This window comes from Canis lupus, chromosome 2 (assembly GCF_011100685.1).
Source record: "Canis lupus familiaris isolate Mischka breed German Shepherd chromosome 2, alternate assembly UU_Cfam_GSD_1.0, whole genome shotgun sequence".
Lineage (NCBI taxonomy): Eukaryota > Metazoa > Chordata > Mammalia > Carnivora > Canidae > Canis > Canis lupus.
The window spans coordinates 68,770,360-68,788,781 of record NC_049223.1 but is presented as its reverse complement, the minus strand read 5'-3'; the positions used below and the strand labels follow the sequence as shown (position 1 = coordinate 68,788,781).

At 59.8% G+C, this 18,422-nt stretch overlaps 1 protein-coding gene across 15 annotated transcripts in view; it reads right to left on the bottom strand.

Annotated features, from left to right (window-relative positions):
* Nucleotides 1-2,686: 2,686 nt before the first annotated feature.
* The window catches only part of ADGRB2 (adhesion G protein-coupled receptor B2), a 35,810-nt gene continuing 20,074 nt past the window's right edge, over nt 2,687-18,422 (bottom strand). For 3 of the 15 annotated variants that reach the window (XM_038531286.1, XM_038531296.1, XM_038531298.1), the window contains 27 exons: nt 18,193-18,357; nt 17,429-17,593; nt 17,176-17,343; nt 17,000-17,101; nt 16,734-16,840; nt 15,745-15,939; nt 15,524-15,592; nt 15,336-15,444; nt 14,692-15,022; nt 14,216-14,321; nt 13,992-14,035; nt 13,604-13,730; nt 13,047-13,150; nt 12,841-12,943; nt 11,995-12,145; nt 11,747-11,816; nt 11,322-11,388; nt 11,090-11,175; nt 10,697-10,795; nt 8,431-8,602; nt 8,048-8,143; nt 7,643-7,682; nt 6,368-6,984; nt 4,105-4,140; nt 3,709-3,807; nt 3,554-3,610; nt 2,687-3,165 (listed from right to left, as the gene is read on the bottom strand). In XM_038531286.1, coding sequence (XP_038387214.1) covers nt 2,980-3,165; nt 3,554-3,610; nt 3,709-3,807; nt 4,105-4,140; nt 6,368-6,984; nt 7,643-7,682; nt 8,048-8,143; nt 8,431-8,602; nt 10,697-10,795; nt 11,090-11,175; nt 11,322-11,388; nt 11,747-11,816; nt 11,995-12,145; nt 12,841-12,943; nt 13,047-13,150; nt 13,604-13,730; nt 13,992-14,035; nt 14,216-14,321; nt 14,692-15,022; nt 15,336-15,444; nt 15,524-15,592; nt 15,745-15,939; nt 16,734-16,840; nt 17,000-17,101; nt 17,176-17,343; nt 17,429-17,593; nt 18,193-18,357 — 3,671 coding nt within the window. In that variant the 3' untranslated portion in view covers nt 2,687-2,979. The remainder of the gene's footprint in view (nt 3,166-3,553; nt 3,611-3,708; nt 3,808-4,104; nt 4,141-6,367; nt 6,985-7,642; nt 7,683-8,047; nt 8,144-8,430; nt 8,603-10,696; nt 10,796-11,089; nt 11,176-11,321; nt 11,389-11,746; nt 11,817-11,994; nt 12,146-12,840; nt 12,944-13,046; nt 13,151-13,603; nt 13,731-13,991; nt 14,036-14,215; nt 14,322-14,691; nt 15,023-15,335; nt 15,445-15,523; nt 15,593-15,744; nt 15,940-16,733; nt 16,841-16,999; nt 17,102-17,175; nt 17,344-17,428; nt 17,594-18,192; nt 18,358-18,422) is intronic. The other 12 variants (XM_038531287.1, XM_038531299.1, XM_038531295.1 and 9 more) reach the window with 10 other exon arrangements.

The following is an 18,422-nucleotide window of genomic DNA, read 5'->3' as shown; positions in this document are numbered from 1 at the left end:
GTCACATCACGAAGGGCCCTGCATTCTAGGATCCTTAGGAGGCATCTGAGCAGGGCAATGGCCAGGCCAGGTGGACAAAGGACTGGAGACAGGAGGCAGAGAGAATAGAGAGGACGATGACGTGAGAAATTCAAGTCTGGGAAAGAAATGACAAGTTAGTTATCGGCCTTGATGGGAGGGCTATCAGGCCTACAGATAAGGAAACGCAAGGCTGATAGGGTCCAGCGGCTGGTCCAAGGTCACACCACAGGTCAGTGCCTGGGGGAGTGAGGACTGAGCAGGAGGGAGGCATAGAGCCTCAGCCCAGGAAAGCTCTGCCCCCGACCACAGACGTGGCAAGTCTCCCACCTTGGGAGCCTCTGCCGCAGCTGTGGTTGCTGCTTGAGCAGAATCAACAAGGTGAATACTAAGCTGCCTCAAACCAGACTCACAGCAAGAAACCACAAGAGGGAGGGGGAAAGTGCACCATAGCTCAGGCCTGGAGATCCCAGTGGTGGCCAGTGGAGCCCAGGACTGGGAAGAAAGGAGACAGGAATACAGGAAAGACATTGAGAAGGCTTTAGAGGGTAGCTCAAAGGAAAGCCTGGCCCATGGCATGAGGTGGGTTCTGCTGGCACAAGTCAGGGCCAGCATAACTCACGATTTGTGCCAATTGTGCCCATCACAGCACCCCAACCTCTGCCTGGAGCCAATCACAGCCCTTCCCTGGGGAATTTCTGGTCAGAATTTAAGGCAAAGTCTCCCCTCTGAGGGCAAAGCCAGTGATGGGACCCGGGAGAAGGAAGTCCAGTAAGGGGTGAGAGGCTTGCCTTAAAGAATGAAGCTGAGGGCAGCCCCGTTGGTGCAGCAGGTTTAGCACCGCCTGCAGCCCAGGGCGTGATCCTGGAGACCCGGGATCGAGTCCCATGTCAGGCTCTCTGCATGGAGCCTGCTTCTGCCTCTGTCTGTGTCTCTGCCTCTCTCTCTCTATGAATAAATAAATAAAATTCTTAAAAAAAAAAAAAAAAAAGAATGAAGCTGACACAGAGCAGCTGTAAGGGATGAACATCTGGAGCCACTCTGACCCGGGGTCCCATCACCTAACAGACAGCCACACGTGCCCACCACCTGCAAGCTGCAGCTGGCGACTCCTGAGTGAACAAAGTTCTCTTTCACCCAGGTTGGCTGGTAGCAAGATTCAGCCCCAGTATATAGTCACTTACGAGGTGTGGGAGTCTGGAAAAGTCATGTCCCCTCTGTGAGCCCTGATTTCCCCCCATCTGTCGAATGGGGGAGTCACAGTACTTACCTTGAAGACTCAAATGAGGTCATGCCTGAGACAGCACTGAGCACAGTACATGCCTGAGCTGCCCGAGGGGAGGGAGGCCTAGAAGGTTCACAGGAGCACAAGGATTCTGGGAAAGCCCAGGACCTAGGGGCACGGGTCTGAGGACTCTGCTCCTGCTCCTCTGACGAGGCCCACAGCAGGCAGGATGCAGAGAAGACTGAGGGAGCCTGTATCTCCAGGGCCACCACTCCTCCAGCTCCCCCAGGGGGCTGTCAGCTGTGAGCCCTGCCCCAGCAGCCAGTCCCTTTCCCCTTCCACCTCAACCAGGCACCTAACCCCTCCCCCTCTGATGTGTTAGCCATCCCTGGAGACTGAGTCCTGGGAGTGGCTCAGGGGTGCCGGTGCTGCTGAATGACTAGGCCGGCAGTGGCACCCAACCACAGAAGCATTACTGCACACGCTGCAAGACATTTCAGGTTCTCATCCTCTATCCCCTCTTCCTGGGTGCCCAGGAACTGAGCAAGGGTCCTCCACTTGGGCATGTGAAAAAGACACCCCGGCAAGGAGTCTCCCACCCTGGCCCTCTAGCCCCTCCACACCACACCACCCTGAGCCCTGGACTCTGAGGCTCCACACCCCCCAGTACCCTGCCACTCTCCTGCAGCCATGAAGGTCAGGTCCCAGGGAGCTGAGCTCAAGCTTCCTGTCCCGTGAGGAGGGTGGCTGATGAAGGGTGGGGGGGGCGGGCTCCACTGTCCACCAAGCCTGGGCTTGAAATCCCAGCTCTGACTGTGACAGTGGCCTTGAGCAAGTCACTTTCCATTTCTGGTCTCGTTTTCCCATCCACAAACCCAAAGCTTCCAGCAAGGTTATTCTGAGGGATCAGAGGCTGTGTGTGCAAAGCTCCTAGCACAGAGCACAGCATGAGACCAAGTGCCAAGTGATAATAGCTAAGCCTTTCGAAGTGTCTTCCATGCCAGGCCTCACTGAGCACTTTGCGCATATTAACATGTCTCGTCCTCTTAACAACCCTATGAGATCCATACTATTATTACAGTCCCTATTTCACAGAAACCAAGGTCACTAAGCTCCGTCTTGGCTCCAGCCCAGGCAGTCTGGCTTCTGAGTCCCAGTGAATAGCAGTCATGACCATCAGGGCCAAGGGGGAAGGCCAGCTGCAAGGGATCCCATCCCATGTTCCCAATCTGCTTCCCCTACCCAGGCCCCACAGGGAGACAGGATGTGTCCAAGGTCACCCCGGGAGTCAGGGGCAAAGACAGAGTCAGAGCCCAGTCAAGGTGGGCCTGACCCCATTATACAGTTTCAAGAGACCAAGTGAGGTGAACCAAGGAGACAGGGGAACAAAGTCGGGGACCCTGGGCTGGACCTTTAATCTGGGGGAAGCAAACAGCTCAGCGGCCAAATCCACAGAGTGAAGTTTATTCCCGACAAAGTTTCCCTCCCCCCTCCCCAGCCCAGGACAGGGACAGACAGCTGGGGTGAAGATGGGGGGGCCTCCGAGAAAAGGGGAAGGGCCCTGGTCCCCCAAGCCATGCCGTGTCTGGCTCCCCCAGCCCGGCTGAGTCCACTGCACCTCCCTGCCCAGCCCTCGGGAGAGGGGAGGGGGCGCCGGCTCCTGGGTGGTTCCAAAGTGGAGTGTGAAAATAGAGAGATATATATATTTATACGCAGTGGGCAGTCCGGTGTGGCACTCACACCTCTGTCTGGAAGTCACCATCAGGTGGTTCTGTGGGCTCCCAGGCTGCTGCTCGGTGCAGGGCCAGCCGTTCTCGGGGCTTGGGGGGCAGCGAGCCCAATGTCATAGACTTGAAGGTGCTCCAGCTCTGATGTCTCCGCTGCTGGGACAAGCCAGGATGCTCCCCAGGGCTGGGCTTCTCCTGTGGGAAGCAGTGGGAAGGACCCATGGAGAGGGGCCAATACCCTCTCACTCATCGTACAGGACAAACTGAGGAGCCCCAGAGAGGGCCAGAGAAGCCCAAGGTGACCCAGTAACCAGGCGCCTGAGATCTCCCTAGCTCCAGAGTTGGGTTCCTGAGCCCTGTGCTCTGAAAGGCCCCCAGGGTCAAGTCTTCCGTGTGCCCACTCTCCTCCTGCCAGAGCCCCGGGCAATGCTCCCCATTCACAGGCAGCCCCAGAACTGCCACTTTATGCATGGGTAGTCCCTTGGTGAGGCGGGCCGAGGTTGCCCAGGCAGGGGAGGAGGGTTGGCAGGGGATAAGCCCCTCAGAGCCCACCTGACCCGGATCCAGCCTGGGGGGCACTTACGCTAGACATGTTCCGTTCGGCTGTCCCACCCGAGGACACACTCCACCGCTTCTCCCTCTGCAATGGGGGCCATGGGTCAGGGTCCGACCCTGGGGGGCCCTGTAGTAGGTGGGGCCCTGAGCTTTGGGCAGGGAAACCTCGGGAGGTGCCCTCACCTTGGCTGTAGACTGGCTGCGGTAGCGGTCGAAAGTGTGGAATTTCTGGTTGAGCTCGTGGTAGAGTTCTGAGTGCCGCTTCCGGGTGTGCATCACCTTCTGGGAGCCACAGGGGGTCAGAGGAGGTGCTCCCCCACTGCCCCCCGCACTTAGCATCCTGGCACCCCACATCTCTCTGCCTCTAGGACAAGGCCTGGCTCTGCCTCTGCTTCAGAGCTCTGGGCTTGGGCTCGGGTTGGGGAGATGGTGGGAAGACCCCACAGAAACCACAGGCTCGTGGTCCTAGGGACTCTGGCTAATTTTAGGAGTGGATCCTCCAGAGACAGACACCAGACAGATGCCTCTCAACACACACACACACACACACACACACACACACACATACACACCACTTACCTCAAAGTCCAGGTCTGAATATCGTAACTTCTTTCGCTGAGAGGGAGCACCAAAGAAACAGTGGAGAAGTTTTTTACCACATGCAGGGACTTCAGAGACAGGAACCCTGGCACCCAACATCTGCCCTCGCACCTCCCCACCAGCCCGGGCCTGGGAGCCAGGAAGCTTTAAGGGCAGAGGCCTGGGGGATGAGGAGCTGATGCAGAACCCGGCCGAAGGGCTTTGGCTCCGGCCCCAGGCCCACACTCGGCCACTCCTGTAATGCTCACACATACCCAACACCGTAGGCAGACACACACAGGGAGTATACACATACACACACACACACACACACACACACACACACACAAACCATGGACATGCAACCTAAGCCAGGAGTGTGGGAGACACAGATTCCCACATGGGACCACAGAGCAGACACTCCTTCCTCTGCTCCCTGGACTCTACCCCTCCACCCTATCTTGTCCACCTTCTGCCAGCCACAGGCTCCCCTCTCCTTGGAACCCTCCACTTGCCCTGCAAACACAAGGACTTGGGTCTCCAGTCCTTCCTTTGACCCTGCTTTGCTGACAAACCAGTTCTGTTCAAGGAGGAGCCCTTAGAGTCTTTTAATGTTGGAACCAAAAGCGCTCATGAGACCAAGGTCAGCTGTCCCGAGTTATGTGGGGGAAACTGAGGTCCAGGGGTGATGCTAAGACCACCATCCAAGATCTCCTAAAGCCCAGGTCCAGCAGACATGGTCATCACCCCCAGCCTCCATGACATCAGCCTCTCGTGGTCCTCCCAGCCCCCACCTGTCTCCTCTCCATCATCCCTGGCTTCCCCAGCACTAGGCCCTTCACGCTCTGCCCTAGACTTTCTCTTGGCTGTCACCACGCACATGTGTGTGCCCTCCCTGTCCTGGCCACATCTCTCTTTCTGGAGGCAGCAGGACATCACTTCCTGTCCTCTAAGGCCCGCAAGCACCACACACACAGCTGTGCCCAACTAAAAAAACTCTGAATTCCCGCCCCAAACCGGCTCCTCCGCCTCCACTCCACTGCAGTTGCCTGCACCAGAAGTCTGGACGTCATCCTTGACCCCTCAAGACACCGTCACATTTATTGCTACCTCCCACACAAAGAGCCCAAAACTGGCCCCACCTCCGTGGCCCAACCCTGGGCAGGTGTCCACAGAACAAAACCTGCCGTGACGCCGAACGCGCTCTTCCCTGGTGCCGCTGTCGTTTTGTCTTTGTTATGCCTTCCTGTCTTTGCCATCTGCAGCAGGAGCAGGCACCAAATGTTCAAGAAACATTTTTGGGAGAGAAACTAAACTTGCAAATCTCTAGCTGCTAACTTAATTTCCTTTGTGCGGAGGATGGGGAGAGGTGTCTGAGGCCAAACATGAGCAGCCAACGGTGTCTGAGCTGTGACTCCTGCCCCTGTCCTTATCCACATCTCCATCATCCCTCCCAGAGTTCCAGAACCTCCCAGAGTTCCAGAGCATTCTAGAGTTCTACAGTAGCTCACTGTCATCTGCTTGTTCCCAGTAACTCCCTGAGGAGGCCAGAGGGAAGGTGGGGCAACCACAGAAAACACAGAGGCAGTGAGACAAAGGGGCTCATGTTCTCCTGAGAAGAGAGGGTCAGTGACCACAAGCCTAGGAGCAAGGGCCTGAGGCTGATTTCTGGGATGTTAACAGCATCAATTCCTAATTGCCTAGCACTTTCTACCTGCTTCATATAGAGACAAATGTTTTGTACACTCAATTAGTTCTGGAACAATTCTACAAAGGAGCTCCCCTCTTTATAAACGAGGAGACTGAGGCTCAGAGAGATTACACTCAGCATCTCACCGCTGATCAGTCAGTGCCCAGAAGCAACCTCAGACCTGCCAGACTCAGAGACCCAGGCTCCTGGCCCCCAGTGTGGCTTCTCTAACAACACACTTGGCCCAAGCCACAGGTCCCCTCAAAGGAAGACCTGTCCTAGCCAGTCACCGCAAAGGAGGCAGTGAATCAAGTGGGGGAATGCACGAAAAAGTGAGCCCTCAGTGTGCACGAGGTCCAGCTGAGGAGTTCAGAGGAGCCAGGTTCCCTTGTATTTGCGGGAGCACAAATGGAAGAAGAACTGCACAGTGTACACACTCCCAGCCACTTTGTACAAAGGGGCTCCTTTGGGGGCAAGCTGGCTGTCCCTTCCCAGCTGCTGCCTGTGACTCAGACATAGTCTCAGGCACATGGGGGCAGGCCTCCCCCCCACCAATGCCCTACAGCCCCTCACCTCCAGGGAGCCCAGCTTCATGGTAGAGCCTGGCACAGTGCGGGGCATGGTCCGGCTGCGTTCCCCTGGCTCAGATACTTGGCGGGCACTGGGCGTCGGTGGTGGTGGCTGGAAGGTCATCCCATAGGGGTTCTGTAGAGACCCATAGGCAGGGCCCAGCCCCAGGCCTGAGTGTTCCACAGACAGGAAGCTGGGGTAGCCTTCCGGGTGGGCCAGTGTCTTGGCAGCCCTCCGAGGGGTGCCCTCAGGCCGGGCCCTTGGGGGATCTTCACCAGCTCCGCCACCACTGCCAGGCTGCAGGCTCAGAGTCCGCCGGGGCAGCACCATGTAGTCCCCCTCAGAGCCCGGCTCGGGCCGCAGCCATGTGAGGTCCAGCTGCCGGAGGCCACCTTCCCCACACATGTACACAGGGTTGGCCTCCTGTGGGGGCGGTGGCTCCCCCAGCCCTGGCGAGGCTGCCATGGGCACCAGGATATTCCCAGGCAGCGGTGAGAAGCTGAGGCCGCCCTCAGGACCCACGAGGCAGGACTTGGGCTCCTCGTCCTCGTCCAGGGATAGGCGGGACAGTGTGCCCGTGATGGTAGATGGGTTGCAAGTGTTGACCTCCTTGAACAGAACTGAGAGCAGGAGTGGGAGAGAGGTAAGTCCTAGGGAGGAGGAGTCCCTGATGCCCTTGCCCAGGCTGGGTAGGTACCAAGCTCCTGAGCCTGGACTGAGTCCAAGGAGAAGAAACTGAGTCCTAGAGAGATGGCTAGGTGGTAGGTACTCTCTCACACACCAGATGCATTACGAAGAAGTGGAGTCAGACCCGCCCAGAGACCCACAGCAAGGCAGGGCAAGGAATGAAGCCAAGGCCCAGCTCCTACAGGTCAGCTCCTGGTGCAGGTCCTGATCTCTGACCCCCGTAGCCCTCAGGCTGTCAATACAGCCTTGTACCTCCCCTCTCCCCAGCAGCTCCTCCCCAGGAGCCAGAACTGGAAAGAGATTCTGGTAAGAAGCATGAAAATGATAGAACAATGTGAAAGCCACTGTATGCCAAGTACCCATGCCCTAGTAAGGCATCTGATCCCCCCTAATTCATTAAAGCTCAGAGAAGTAAACCATTGGCCCAAAGTCACACAGTAAGTGGTGTTCAGTTTGACTCCAACTTAGAGCTGTCTGACTCTACAGCTAAACCCCACAACCAGACTGTTAACGGGGCCTCCCATGATGGGGCTGGAGGGGCTCCCTTTTTGCCCACCCCTGGGGGCCATTCTCAGTCTCCCACAGACTCACCTGTCTGACAAGCCAGATCCACATCTTTTTCAAAGTCTGACTATAGGCAGAGAGAGACAGAGCAGATGGGCAGAGAGAGGATCAATGTATCAGGGTGGGGAGAAGGGACTCAGGCCCCTCCCTAGCCACCCAGAGGGGCTGCCCTTGGCATACTGCCCAACAGAGCCCACCAAGGCCCCCACATGGTATTCTCCAACCTCACCCAACAGGTGGAAAAACCGAAAGTGGAAAAGACTTGCCCAATACCAGCAGGCTGTCAGTGACTGGGCCTGAATCAAACCTAATCTCTGTCCCCTCCCTGACTCTTATCCCCTCCATGGATGGGAAGATAAGCCTGGGGCAGGAGGACTGGTGGCAAGAGGAGGGAGCAACCCACCCATACCCTTCCTAGGCCCCCTCACTCACCAGGATCTGCAGCTGCCCATTTTTACATGAGTCGGGGGAGTCTTCACTCTCATCGGCCCGGCATACGCCCATCTGGCACTTCACCACGTCCTGGACCTGGGGGCAGCGGGTGCCTGCTGGGCCTGAGGCCACCACAGGGCCCCTGGCCACAGCTGGCTGGGCCTCCCACCCCAGGCACCCGGGTGGGTGTGGAAAGAGAGAAGCGCATCCTGTGTAGGGGAAGGTCAAAGGGGAAAAGGAGCCCCAGGAGACCCGAAGGCCTAGGACAAGGCTGCCCCAGGTCCCCAGCTTCCACACCCAGCTGGGGACCTGGTTGGGGCCTGGCTCCTCCCCATCTGCACAGGTGAGGTGGATGGGAGGGGGCGGGAGCAGCCCAGCCCCACCTCTCGGCGCAGGAAGCAGTGCACAGCAGTGATGACAAAGCCCTGAGCCGAGTTGAAGACAGCGAAGAGGGCCTGGAAGAGGACGGAGCGCCGGTCTGTCATGGCCAGGACGGCCGACATCCAGGTGAGCGCCAGCAGGGGCAGCACCACGCAGGAGCTCCAGAGCGAGGCCCTGAGGATGGCAGCAGAGGGCCCGTCAGGGTGACACACCAGGGGACAGGGGTAGCTGAGTCCAGGCCTGCGCTCGGCCTGAGGCCCTCAAGCTGCAGACTGGCAGGGCCCTGAACCCCAAGACCTCAGCAATGTCCCCAAGCAGACAGAGGCCGAGGAGCCAAAGGCAGAGAGGCAGAGAAGAGAGACAGAGAGCAGAAAAGAGCGGCGAGGCCAGAGCAGAGGCTGGGAGAGGTGCGAGGGGCTGAGCCGGAGCCAGAGGCAGCCTCAGGGCACAGAAACAGAGAAGGTGGAAGAAGCCCATGGGAGAGGAGGCTGGGGAGGGAGGCAGATGCAGATGCTGTGAGTTTCAGCCCCAATCTGCGTGGAATCACAGGCCTGGGCTGCACCCCCAGAGATTCCAGGAGAGGAGGGAGGGGACTGGACGAGGAGAGACAACAGACCCAGAGAGAGAGAGCATGAGACAGGCCGACACACGGAAAGATCCAACAGTCAGAGAGCACGGCACGGAGGGCATCAGAGCACACATCTTTGGGGATGGGGTCGGGCCCAGTGCAGCAGAGCCTCTTCCCCCTCTGGTCCCCAAGGAGGCAGTGCCAGGCTCGGGTGGGGTGGGGGTGGGGTCGCTCAGAGCCCAGGGCAGAAAGAGCATAGCTGGGGCTGGCGGGAAAAGCCAGGGTCATGACCAAACCCACACATCCCCCACCTTCCCTTGGCCCCAGGGAGGGCCAAGGGAAAAGGCAGACAGGCTCTGGCATCCAGGCACCAGAGCCAGCCTGCCCTCACCAGCTAAGGCCCACGTGGGCACAGCAGGGCAGGCTTGCCCTACTGGGCCAGGTGCCACGCCCAGCCTACTCTGCCTTAATGAACACCCCGGTAGGAGAGTCAGGCAGGGGTGGGAACAGCTCTGGACAAGGCAGAGAGATGGGCAGGGGGCCAAGGACCTGTCCTAGGAAGAGAAGTTCAGGGCTATTCAGCCTGGCGGGGGGCGGGCACAGTGGTCTCCACAGCCCCCGGGGGCGCAGCCAAGACTCAGAAAAGGCCTAATCACAGTCATAAGAGCTACCATTGATTAACCACCAATCCTCTGCCAGGCCCTACACTGAACAATTTACATACATTAGTTCACGCTGTGATCAAAACAACTCCAGTAAACAGGCATGGGGATTATTATCCCAATTTACAGATGAGGAAACTGGAGTGTGCCCAACTGGGAGAGAGACGGAGCTGGGATGCAAACCCAGCTTGGCCACCTCCAAAGCCCAGGCTTGTAACTGCTAGTTCTGAGAGACTGGGTCAGAGAGGCAGACAGCAGCCCGAGGGAGAGGGAGCTTTCTACCAGGCACAGCTTCCCAGAGAGGGTGCCAGATGCTTCCAGAAGCAGCGAGCTTTCCTGACCCCAAAGGTGTGCAAGATAAAGCTGGACCCTCACTGGTCAGGGAGGCTCCAATGGATTTCTGGCCTTGGGTGGGAGGTTGGGCTCCAGGCCCCTGGGGATTCACTCATTCACTCATTCTACTCTTACACGGCTCTGATTTTAGGATTCTCTGCTTCCAGGGGGTATCTTGGTGAAGTAGCTCTCTATCTCTAAGATTTTCTGTTCTCCAATCGATTGTGAGATTCAATGCCTCTGAAATTCTAAATCTCAGATGCTATGACAAATGATAAGAGTATGATTCATTCATTCTAACATTCTTAGCTTCTGATTGTCTTATTCTAAGATTCTATCATTCTAAGGTTCTATGAGCTCAAAAATTCTAAGGGCCTAAGATTCTAAAAGCCTCTGTAGGTTGGGGGGTGTAAGGAGGGCTCTGCAGCTGTGCCTGGGAGCTTAAAACATAAGCTGGGAGTGGGGGCAGGGTGGGAGCGAGGGGTGGGCACAGGAACCCAGCATCTTCCAAGAGGCACAGACATTCACTCCCCGCTGCCCTTTGCCACATCAATGCCAAGCCCTTGAGAGTGTGTGGCAGATTGACAGGGCAAGCTTTCCAGGGCACTGGGCTGATATCCCTCCTCCCCCCCACCACGGGCACTGCCCCCCATTCTTTTGCCCCCGCCCGCCCCCACCCCCACCCCCCCGGGGGGCACAACTAACATGGCGTTCCTGGCCGAGGCTGAGCTGAGCAGGGGGCTGGGGACCGCTCCGCACGCTGAGCAGGGGAGGAGCAGGCTGGCCCAGGGGCACCGCTCCGACCTCGGGGGCGGCAAAGACACGGGAGAAGGAGGGGGGAGACACATGGGAAGCGGGAGGAGACAGGGCAGCATGAGCCCCGAGTGGGGTGGGAGGGGGAGGGCAGACGAGAGAGAAAGAGGTGGGTTAGGGTGGGCGAGGGGCTGCAGCAGAGCACTCCAGGTGCCCACCTTGCCTGCACCCTTGATGCACCAAGGTCAGGAAGCCCCGGCCGCATGGGCAAACCCTGAGTCTCCACGAGGCCCGGCCCACCCTCCCTGCACCACTGCCCACAAGGCCACGTCGCAGCCCCCTTACCCGGCCCTCTGCTTCTTGGACTTGTCCGAGATGCCATCGCGTGCCATGAGCTTGTTAAAGACGATGATTCCGATGAGCATGTTCACCTGGGGCCCAGTGGGGGTGGGGTGGGGGGAGACAGGATCACCAGGTGCCCTCCTGGCAGCGAGACCCCCAAGTGGAGATGGGGTTCAGGGAGAAGATTAGAGCCCCTATGGCCACACCCCTCCCCAGATGCTGAAGGGGGACGTACCAGGACGATGACAGCAGCGGGCCCCACAAAAGCATAGAGCAGGCCACCCTCCAGGGAGAGCCAGCAGCTGGAGTGGAGGGGAAAAAGGGGCATCAGATACCCAGGAGGCCCGCTCCTTGCACGCCACCTCTCAGGGCCCACTCCCAGCTGGGTTACAGTGAGCCTCGGTTTCCCCTCTAAAAAAGATCTGGCCCTGACAGGTATCAAACAAGGCTGATCCCTGAGCTCCGTGGTTCTTGGAGGTTACCCCCCAATCCCAGTACATCCCTTCACAGTCCAGGAAACAGAGGCTCAGAGACGGGGAAGAATTTGTCCGAAGCACGGCAGACACAGGCCAGGACCGCAGCCTAAGAAGACCCAATGCCCGGTGTGATGCCCCAACAGGTCCGCTAACCCCCGCTGCCCGCCACAGGAGGCCCACGTACTAGCTGGATGTACCGTATCCTTTGGTGCGGGTGAAGCCGACAGACACGGCCACCACCAGGGCGGGCAGACCTGGAGGAGCGAGGGGGCCACAGTGAGATGGCTGCCAGTTCCCGAAGCCCTCTCATCCTCCCAGACCCAGCGCAGCTGACCCCGGGCCCAGAGAGTGGGGCCAGGGCCAAAGTTGAACCCGTCCTGCTGCCCCGGCCCCCAAGGCCCGGTGCCAGAGTCCATCACGGGCCCTGCTCACCCCAGCCCAGGCAGAGGAAGCGCTTGCGAACAAGGCGGGTACGCATCCGTCCGATGACAGCCAGGTAGGACTGCCAGGCCTCAGTGAGCACCCAGCAAAAGGAGGAGAGGAAGAAGAAGTGCAAGAAGGCGGCAGTCATGGTGCATACACCCTGCAGAGAGAGGAAAGGGAGGGAGTGGCCCTGAGCAGCCACCAGGGTGGGAGGCGCCAGGCTTCCCACACCCGCTGCTGGGCGCTGCCGTGGCCGCCCACCCGAGCTCCGCCCCCCACAGAGCCCTGTCAGGCACCCCCGCCTTTCTGCACCCACACGCAGCACGACACGGGCCCGGTGACATGCACACAGCACTCGACATCCGGGAGGCGGGCAGGCAGGCCACCCACGCGCAGACGGGGCTGGCAGGGGTGGGGACAGACAGGAGCACCTGCCACGTCACGGCCAGGCGGGCCCCACGCCTGGCACTTGTAGCGCTGACACTGCAGAGAGGGCCGAGGGGGCTCACAGGGGACAGCCAGCCCAGGTCATCCACAGGCAGGTGGCACAAGAGGCCTCGCTCGGGCCCCACAAATGCCACCCACCTGACACATGCACAGAAGCTCAGCTCACATACGTGTCCCTAGAGCACACATTCACCACTCAAGTACACACACACCCCTCTCCCGTGCCCTCATGTCGGCTCACACACCCTACTTCCCACACACACCCTCCCCCAACACAGGGCTCGGGTGTATACAAACAGCCGCCACCTGGGCACGTACGTGCAAACACACGCGCTGTCACCTGCAAACGCTCTCCGCCCTCAGCCCTTTCACTCCACTCTCACCCTGGTGCCCGTGACCTGCACCTGCCTTGCTCAGCACCCGTGACTGGCCCACGAGGATCAGGACGTTGGACGCCAGGATGGACAAGCAGAAGTTCAACAAGATGATGGAGCGCTCGGATTTGATGAACCTGAGAGGGCGCAGTGGCAGGGACACAGGAGCTAGCGGCCCCGCCCAAGGCAGGCGGGCTGGCTGGCCGCCTCCCACCTCAGCCTGCCCCACGTCCCACCTACCTCCAGAAGGCCGCATAGATGGCGAGGAGGGTGAGCAGCGCCATGCACGACACGGCACAGCCGATCACGAGGGGGACCGAGGGGGAGCCTGCCAGCTCCAGGGTCTAGGGAGGATGATGAGCAGGACTTACCGGGTCACTGGGCCAGGCAGCTGCAGGGGTGCCCTGCCCCTCCCCACTCCCCTGTCTAGGCCTGACTGGCGCCTCTATCTTCCTCACACTCACACCGTTGGATTCACATGAGCACAGGGCAGACACAGTCACACACGGAGATGTGCGTTCATGCTCGGTCACCCACACTTTACTCTACGCAGCCAGACATGCACGTGTGTGTACCCGCACACGGTCGCCCACCACCACACATCCCCGGGCACACGTCATCCCTGTGAGCACCATCCCAGCGGCACAGACTTCCCGTGTGCCGTCCCACGAATGCACCTGCTCAGACTCACATGCCGATCGCCCAGGTCCCTGCCAACACGGTCACAGATGGCTACTGGCAGCCCAGGAGCACCCCACCCCGCCCCCACCCGACCCAGGCACTTCCCTCCCGCTCACCAGGTCCTTGGGTGGCTGGGCCAGCACAGCAAAGGTAGACAGGTGCTGGCACTGGCAGCGAGTGTGGGCTGCCTGTGTCTCCAGCGTCTGGCAGCTCTCGGTGTCCCAGTCCCCTGAGCTGGCATCTCTGGAGTGAGGGGAGAGGTGGAGTCATACCCAGCCCAACTCTGTGGCCCCACCCCTAGTGCTGGCCACTGCCCAAGGACAAGGGACATCCAGGGTAAGGCCCCACACAAGAGGCAGGCAGCTGAGAGCCCCAGGATGTGCCCCTGATCCCCCGGCCAAGGACAATACCAAGGAACCCTCTGACCTGCCTGGTGAGACAGCCCACCTGACGATAAGCACTAAGGCCACACCCTCCCCCACATAGAGCCCCTGCCCAACTCACGCTCGGGAGTAGTCCCAGCTGGCACAGTGGGGATCCGTGGTGCCCTGGGGAGAAGTCACAAGTACAGTTTGGGGTGGGAAGCTCACCAACCCAGACTATCACCCATCCTGCCATGGCAGAGCCCCACACAGGCCAGAGGTTTAGCCCGCTCACAGGGCAGACCACCTGCCCATCAGATAGGCCTTTAGGGTGTCCCCAGGGTTACTGTCTAGGCCCCTACTCACGTTGATGATGTAGGAGAGCTCCACTGTGATAAGAGGTTCAGCTGGTGGCTGGGTGGGGGGCCGCACAGTCACTGTCATCACTCTGGACGTGACGGCCAGCGGGGGTCTGGGGGACAGGTACTGAGATCAGCTCCTGCCAGCGGTGCCCAGACCCCATCAGGATCCCCAGAGGTACTTGGGATCAGAGGCAGGGGGCTACCAGGGAACCATGGGCCTGGGAAAGGCCTAGAATTCAGTGGGGCCTAGAACTTCAGATGAGGTCCGAGCTCAGACCAGCAGCCCCCAGTCCCTGTGAAGCCTCTGGGAGCTGTGTGGACACCTCTGAGAATCACCTGTATCCCCAGCCAGGCAATGATGCCCAAGGCCACAGAGGGAGCTCTCCGTGGCCAGCATAGGCTCAGTACAGTATAGTACAGGCAGGCTCGGTCCTCCTCCTCTCCCCTGGGCAGCCCCCTCCACCCTTCTCAGGGACTCACCTGGGGGGTGGCAGGATGAGGCCAAGCGTGCGGTAAAGCACAGCACCGATCACAAAGTAGGAGGACGACTCCTCAGGATCTGCTGGCAGGAGGCGCTGGTGGGAGTGGCCTGGGCCAGGGGGCACGGTTCCTGGGCCCCTCCCCCTGCCAGGGCTGCCCGAGGTGCCAGAGGCAGCTGGCTTCCCAGGGGTGGAAAGGCTGAGCACCTCCTTGGGTAGGAAGAGGCGGTCCTCCGAGTGCCGCACCCAGTCCTTCATGCCCCTGCGGCCACGCATGGGGAACGTGATGTCACTGGACACGGCGGAGACCGGTTCTCGCTGAATGCTGATCACTGCAACCCACACCAGAGACAGGGGGACAGAGGCAGAGGGGAGAGTCACAGGGGAAGAAACAGATTCAGGAGAGGCAGATCCCGAGGTTGGTACATACACAACAGGTGCGGGGTACATGCACAGAGAAACCACCCAGAGGTGGGGGAGAAGAGACATGGAAAGAGATACAAAGTAGGGGCAAATGAGGGGAACAGAGGACCCAGAGAAAGAGAGAGAGAAAAAACAGGAAGAGCCCTCAGAAACCATCCCTCCCCCACAGCGGCTCAGGTTTTCCCATATCCAGCACCCACTCCCCAGCCTGCCTCCTTGTACCCAGGTTGTCTGTGACAATCAGAGAGCTCTGGAAGGCCTTGAGGGCATCTCCCACCAGGTGAATGAAGTCCTCCACGACACGAAGCAGGTGCACAGAGCCCGGGGATACCTAGAGACAGACAGTATATGAGGTTTCCAAGGCAGGGGTGGGTCACGGAGGAAAAAGCCTAGGAAGCCCTGTCCCTCACCTGCTGAGCATCATCCCACTTATCCTTGTTCTCTGCATCCACCATGAAGCTCACCACCTGGAAGAAGCGCTGGGGGAAGAGCAGTGGGTGTCAGGAGGTCCCAGCCCCAGCGATGGTATCTTCCCTGCCACAATCACACATGTGCCACCCCCAGCAGACCCTGCCAACCTCCCACTTCAGTCTAGGGTGCCCTCCTTCCTTCCAGTGGGGCAGGGCAGTACCTGCACATCATCAGCCGAGGGCACATAGGTGGCCCTCTTGAAGGTGTCAGTGACGTTCCTTAGAATGTCCACAGAGAAGAGCAGGTCCCCACTGTAGTAAGTGCGCCGGGCCAGTAGCTCTTGCAAGCTGCGCACCACTTGTGACATGCCCTCACCTGCCAGCATGCGCTGCCCTTTGGCCAGGTGCTCCCGAAGCTGCAGGGGGACAGGCGGGAGGCTGTCACCAGAGTGTCAGGAGCTGGGATCGGCCGCCAGCCCATCCCACTCTAGTCCACCCACTGCTTGCATCCAGAGGGGGAGACAGGGTGAAAAGGTCAGAGAGCAACACTCAACGGGGCTCATGGGAGACAGAGTCCAAGAAAAAAGCCTAAAGATACTTTAAAAAGACTGAAATAGAAACAGCTAGAGAAGGGAGGTGCTCAGATGTACACATAAAAGATGACAAGCACGGCACAGGGACGAGGTGCCTCCCCATCCCAGGGGTCATGCACTCTGAAGCGTAATGCACCCTCACTATCACTCTCTCTTTCAAACACAAGCTCCGAGTGCAATCACACAAGTACCAATTGCAGTCAGACACACACGACACGCAGGCCACATTCACTGCCAACACTCGTAGCCCATGGCAGGCCCCGGGCTGGGCACTGGGAACACAAAAGCAAATCCAACTTTGTCCCTGCCTTTAAGGAGCTCTCAGTCTAATAGGACACAGACATCGCAAAGAGCATTCATGACACCTAAGGACTGGGAAGCTCAGGGGACCAGAGAAGCACAGAAGCAAGTATCGGGAATAAGGGCAGACACTTGCGACTCAGGCTTTGAGGTATGAGTAGGAGTCTGCTAGGCAAGGAGAGGCACAGCCAGGCAGAAGTAGGCACAGCATACGTTTGCCAAGGCACATAGGCAAGAGCAAGAAGCAAGTTCCCTCCATCCCCCACCAGAGCCTGGGACAGACCCTGTGTTGCCCCAGCCCAGCAGGGCACACTCACGGACAGGTATAGGTAGCGGTACTCGTGGGAGATGCAGCGGGCGAAGCTGGGCAGACCCCAGTATGCCACGCCCTGGGCACTGAGGAGACAGCGGCGGCTGGCAGACCCTGCAGGGGGACAGGACAGGACATGGGGGGAGGTGTGGGGGCCAGACTCCACACCTCAGGATGGAGGCTCAGACAAGCAGTGAGGGAAAGGGAGCCCAGAAGGGAGTGATCGGGAATGGCCTGGGTGGGGCCCTCAGGGAGAGCCACGTCACCCCTCACCTGAGGCGTTGGGGGGGCACTTGTTATAGATGATCTCGCCAGCAGCTGCCTTCTTCCACGTCATCAGCATCACATACTCGTCCCTGCACATCTCATGGAAGGCTGTGGGAACGGGGGAGGGGCTCAGCCAGGCCCACAGGCTTGTCCCACAACCCCCTGAGTCCTGTGGCCAATACCTGGACATCTCTTCTCACTGCAAGGCTTCACCTCCTCTCCGGTACCCTCGCAGGGGTAGCCCTGCGCACCCGTGGCCTGGCACATGCGGAAGCGGCGCTGCCAGCCTGTGTCACACGTCTTGGAGCACAGGCTCCATGCATTCCACGGCCCCCACTTGCCATCTGTGGCTGCAGGAGAAGGGGGGCGTGAGTGGCCCCAGGTGTCCCCTGGGGGGCAGGGCTGCCACCTGCCACCCTTGCAGCGAGCACTCACCCGGGCACTCAAGGTTGCTGCACTCGCGTGTGTCCGTGAGGGCACCCGTACACGTGGCCCAGGCTGGGCCCGCCACACTGCACTTCCGGCTGCGCTGCTGGGTCCCATTGGCACAGGATGTGGAGCATGGGCCCCAGGGACCCCATTCTAGCCACTGGCCTTCCACTGCATGGGGAGACACAAGCAGGGGTGGCCGTTGAGCAAAGGAGTGTGGGGACCCGGGGAGCGGGGCAGGGAGAGGGCAGAGCGTGCTGGGCATTCAGACTTGAACTAGGCCAGACCCACGGGAGAGGGGTGGATGAGGGGATGCTGCAGTGAGCAGGTGGGGCCTGGCCTGGGCCCGCCTGCCTGTCACCAGCTCCAGGAACACAGGCTACCTCACCACGAGGTGGCACTTGCTCTCTTTTGTTTAGGGAAATGGGCCCCAGGGACACCTTTGGACCTCTGCCCACTCTTAAGCCCAGATTTGTGTCCCCTCACAGCCAGGCTGGCCAGGAGCACCAAAGGACAATGAACAGCAAGGCCATCGGGGGCTTAGGGGAAGGGGCAGTCTTCTTTGGATGGGGTTACAGAGTGCCAACGCCAAGTCTGGGCGGGGCCACCTCACCTCCCACGCGGGCAGGTACACTTCACCAGTCTCCCCATGCTTGGTCAAGTCTATGGGCCCCCAGGGGCAGGGCACCGGACCTGACTGCCTCCCCTGGCTCTCCCGACCCCCACCCGGCTGGGCAGCGCCCGCCTGGAAGCCCACGGGCACTACTGACCCGGGCAAGCGGCCATACTGCAGAGCTTAGTCTGCAGCTCGGGACCCTCGCAGGCCTTGCCGCCGTGCTGGGGGGGCACGCAGGTCCGCATCCGGCTCCGGGACCCCCGCCCGCAGCTGCGGGAGCACAGGCTCCAGGACCCCCACTCCTCCCACACGCCGTGCACTGCAAGGAAGCACGTGGCCGGTGGCTGGGCGGCACCTTGGCCCCGCCCACTGCCCATCCGCCCA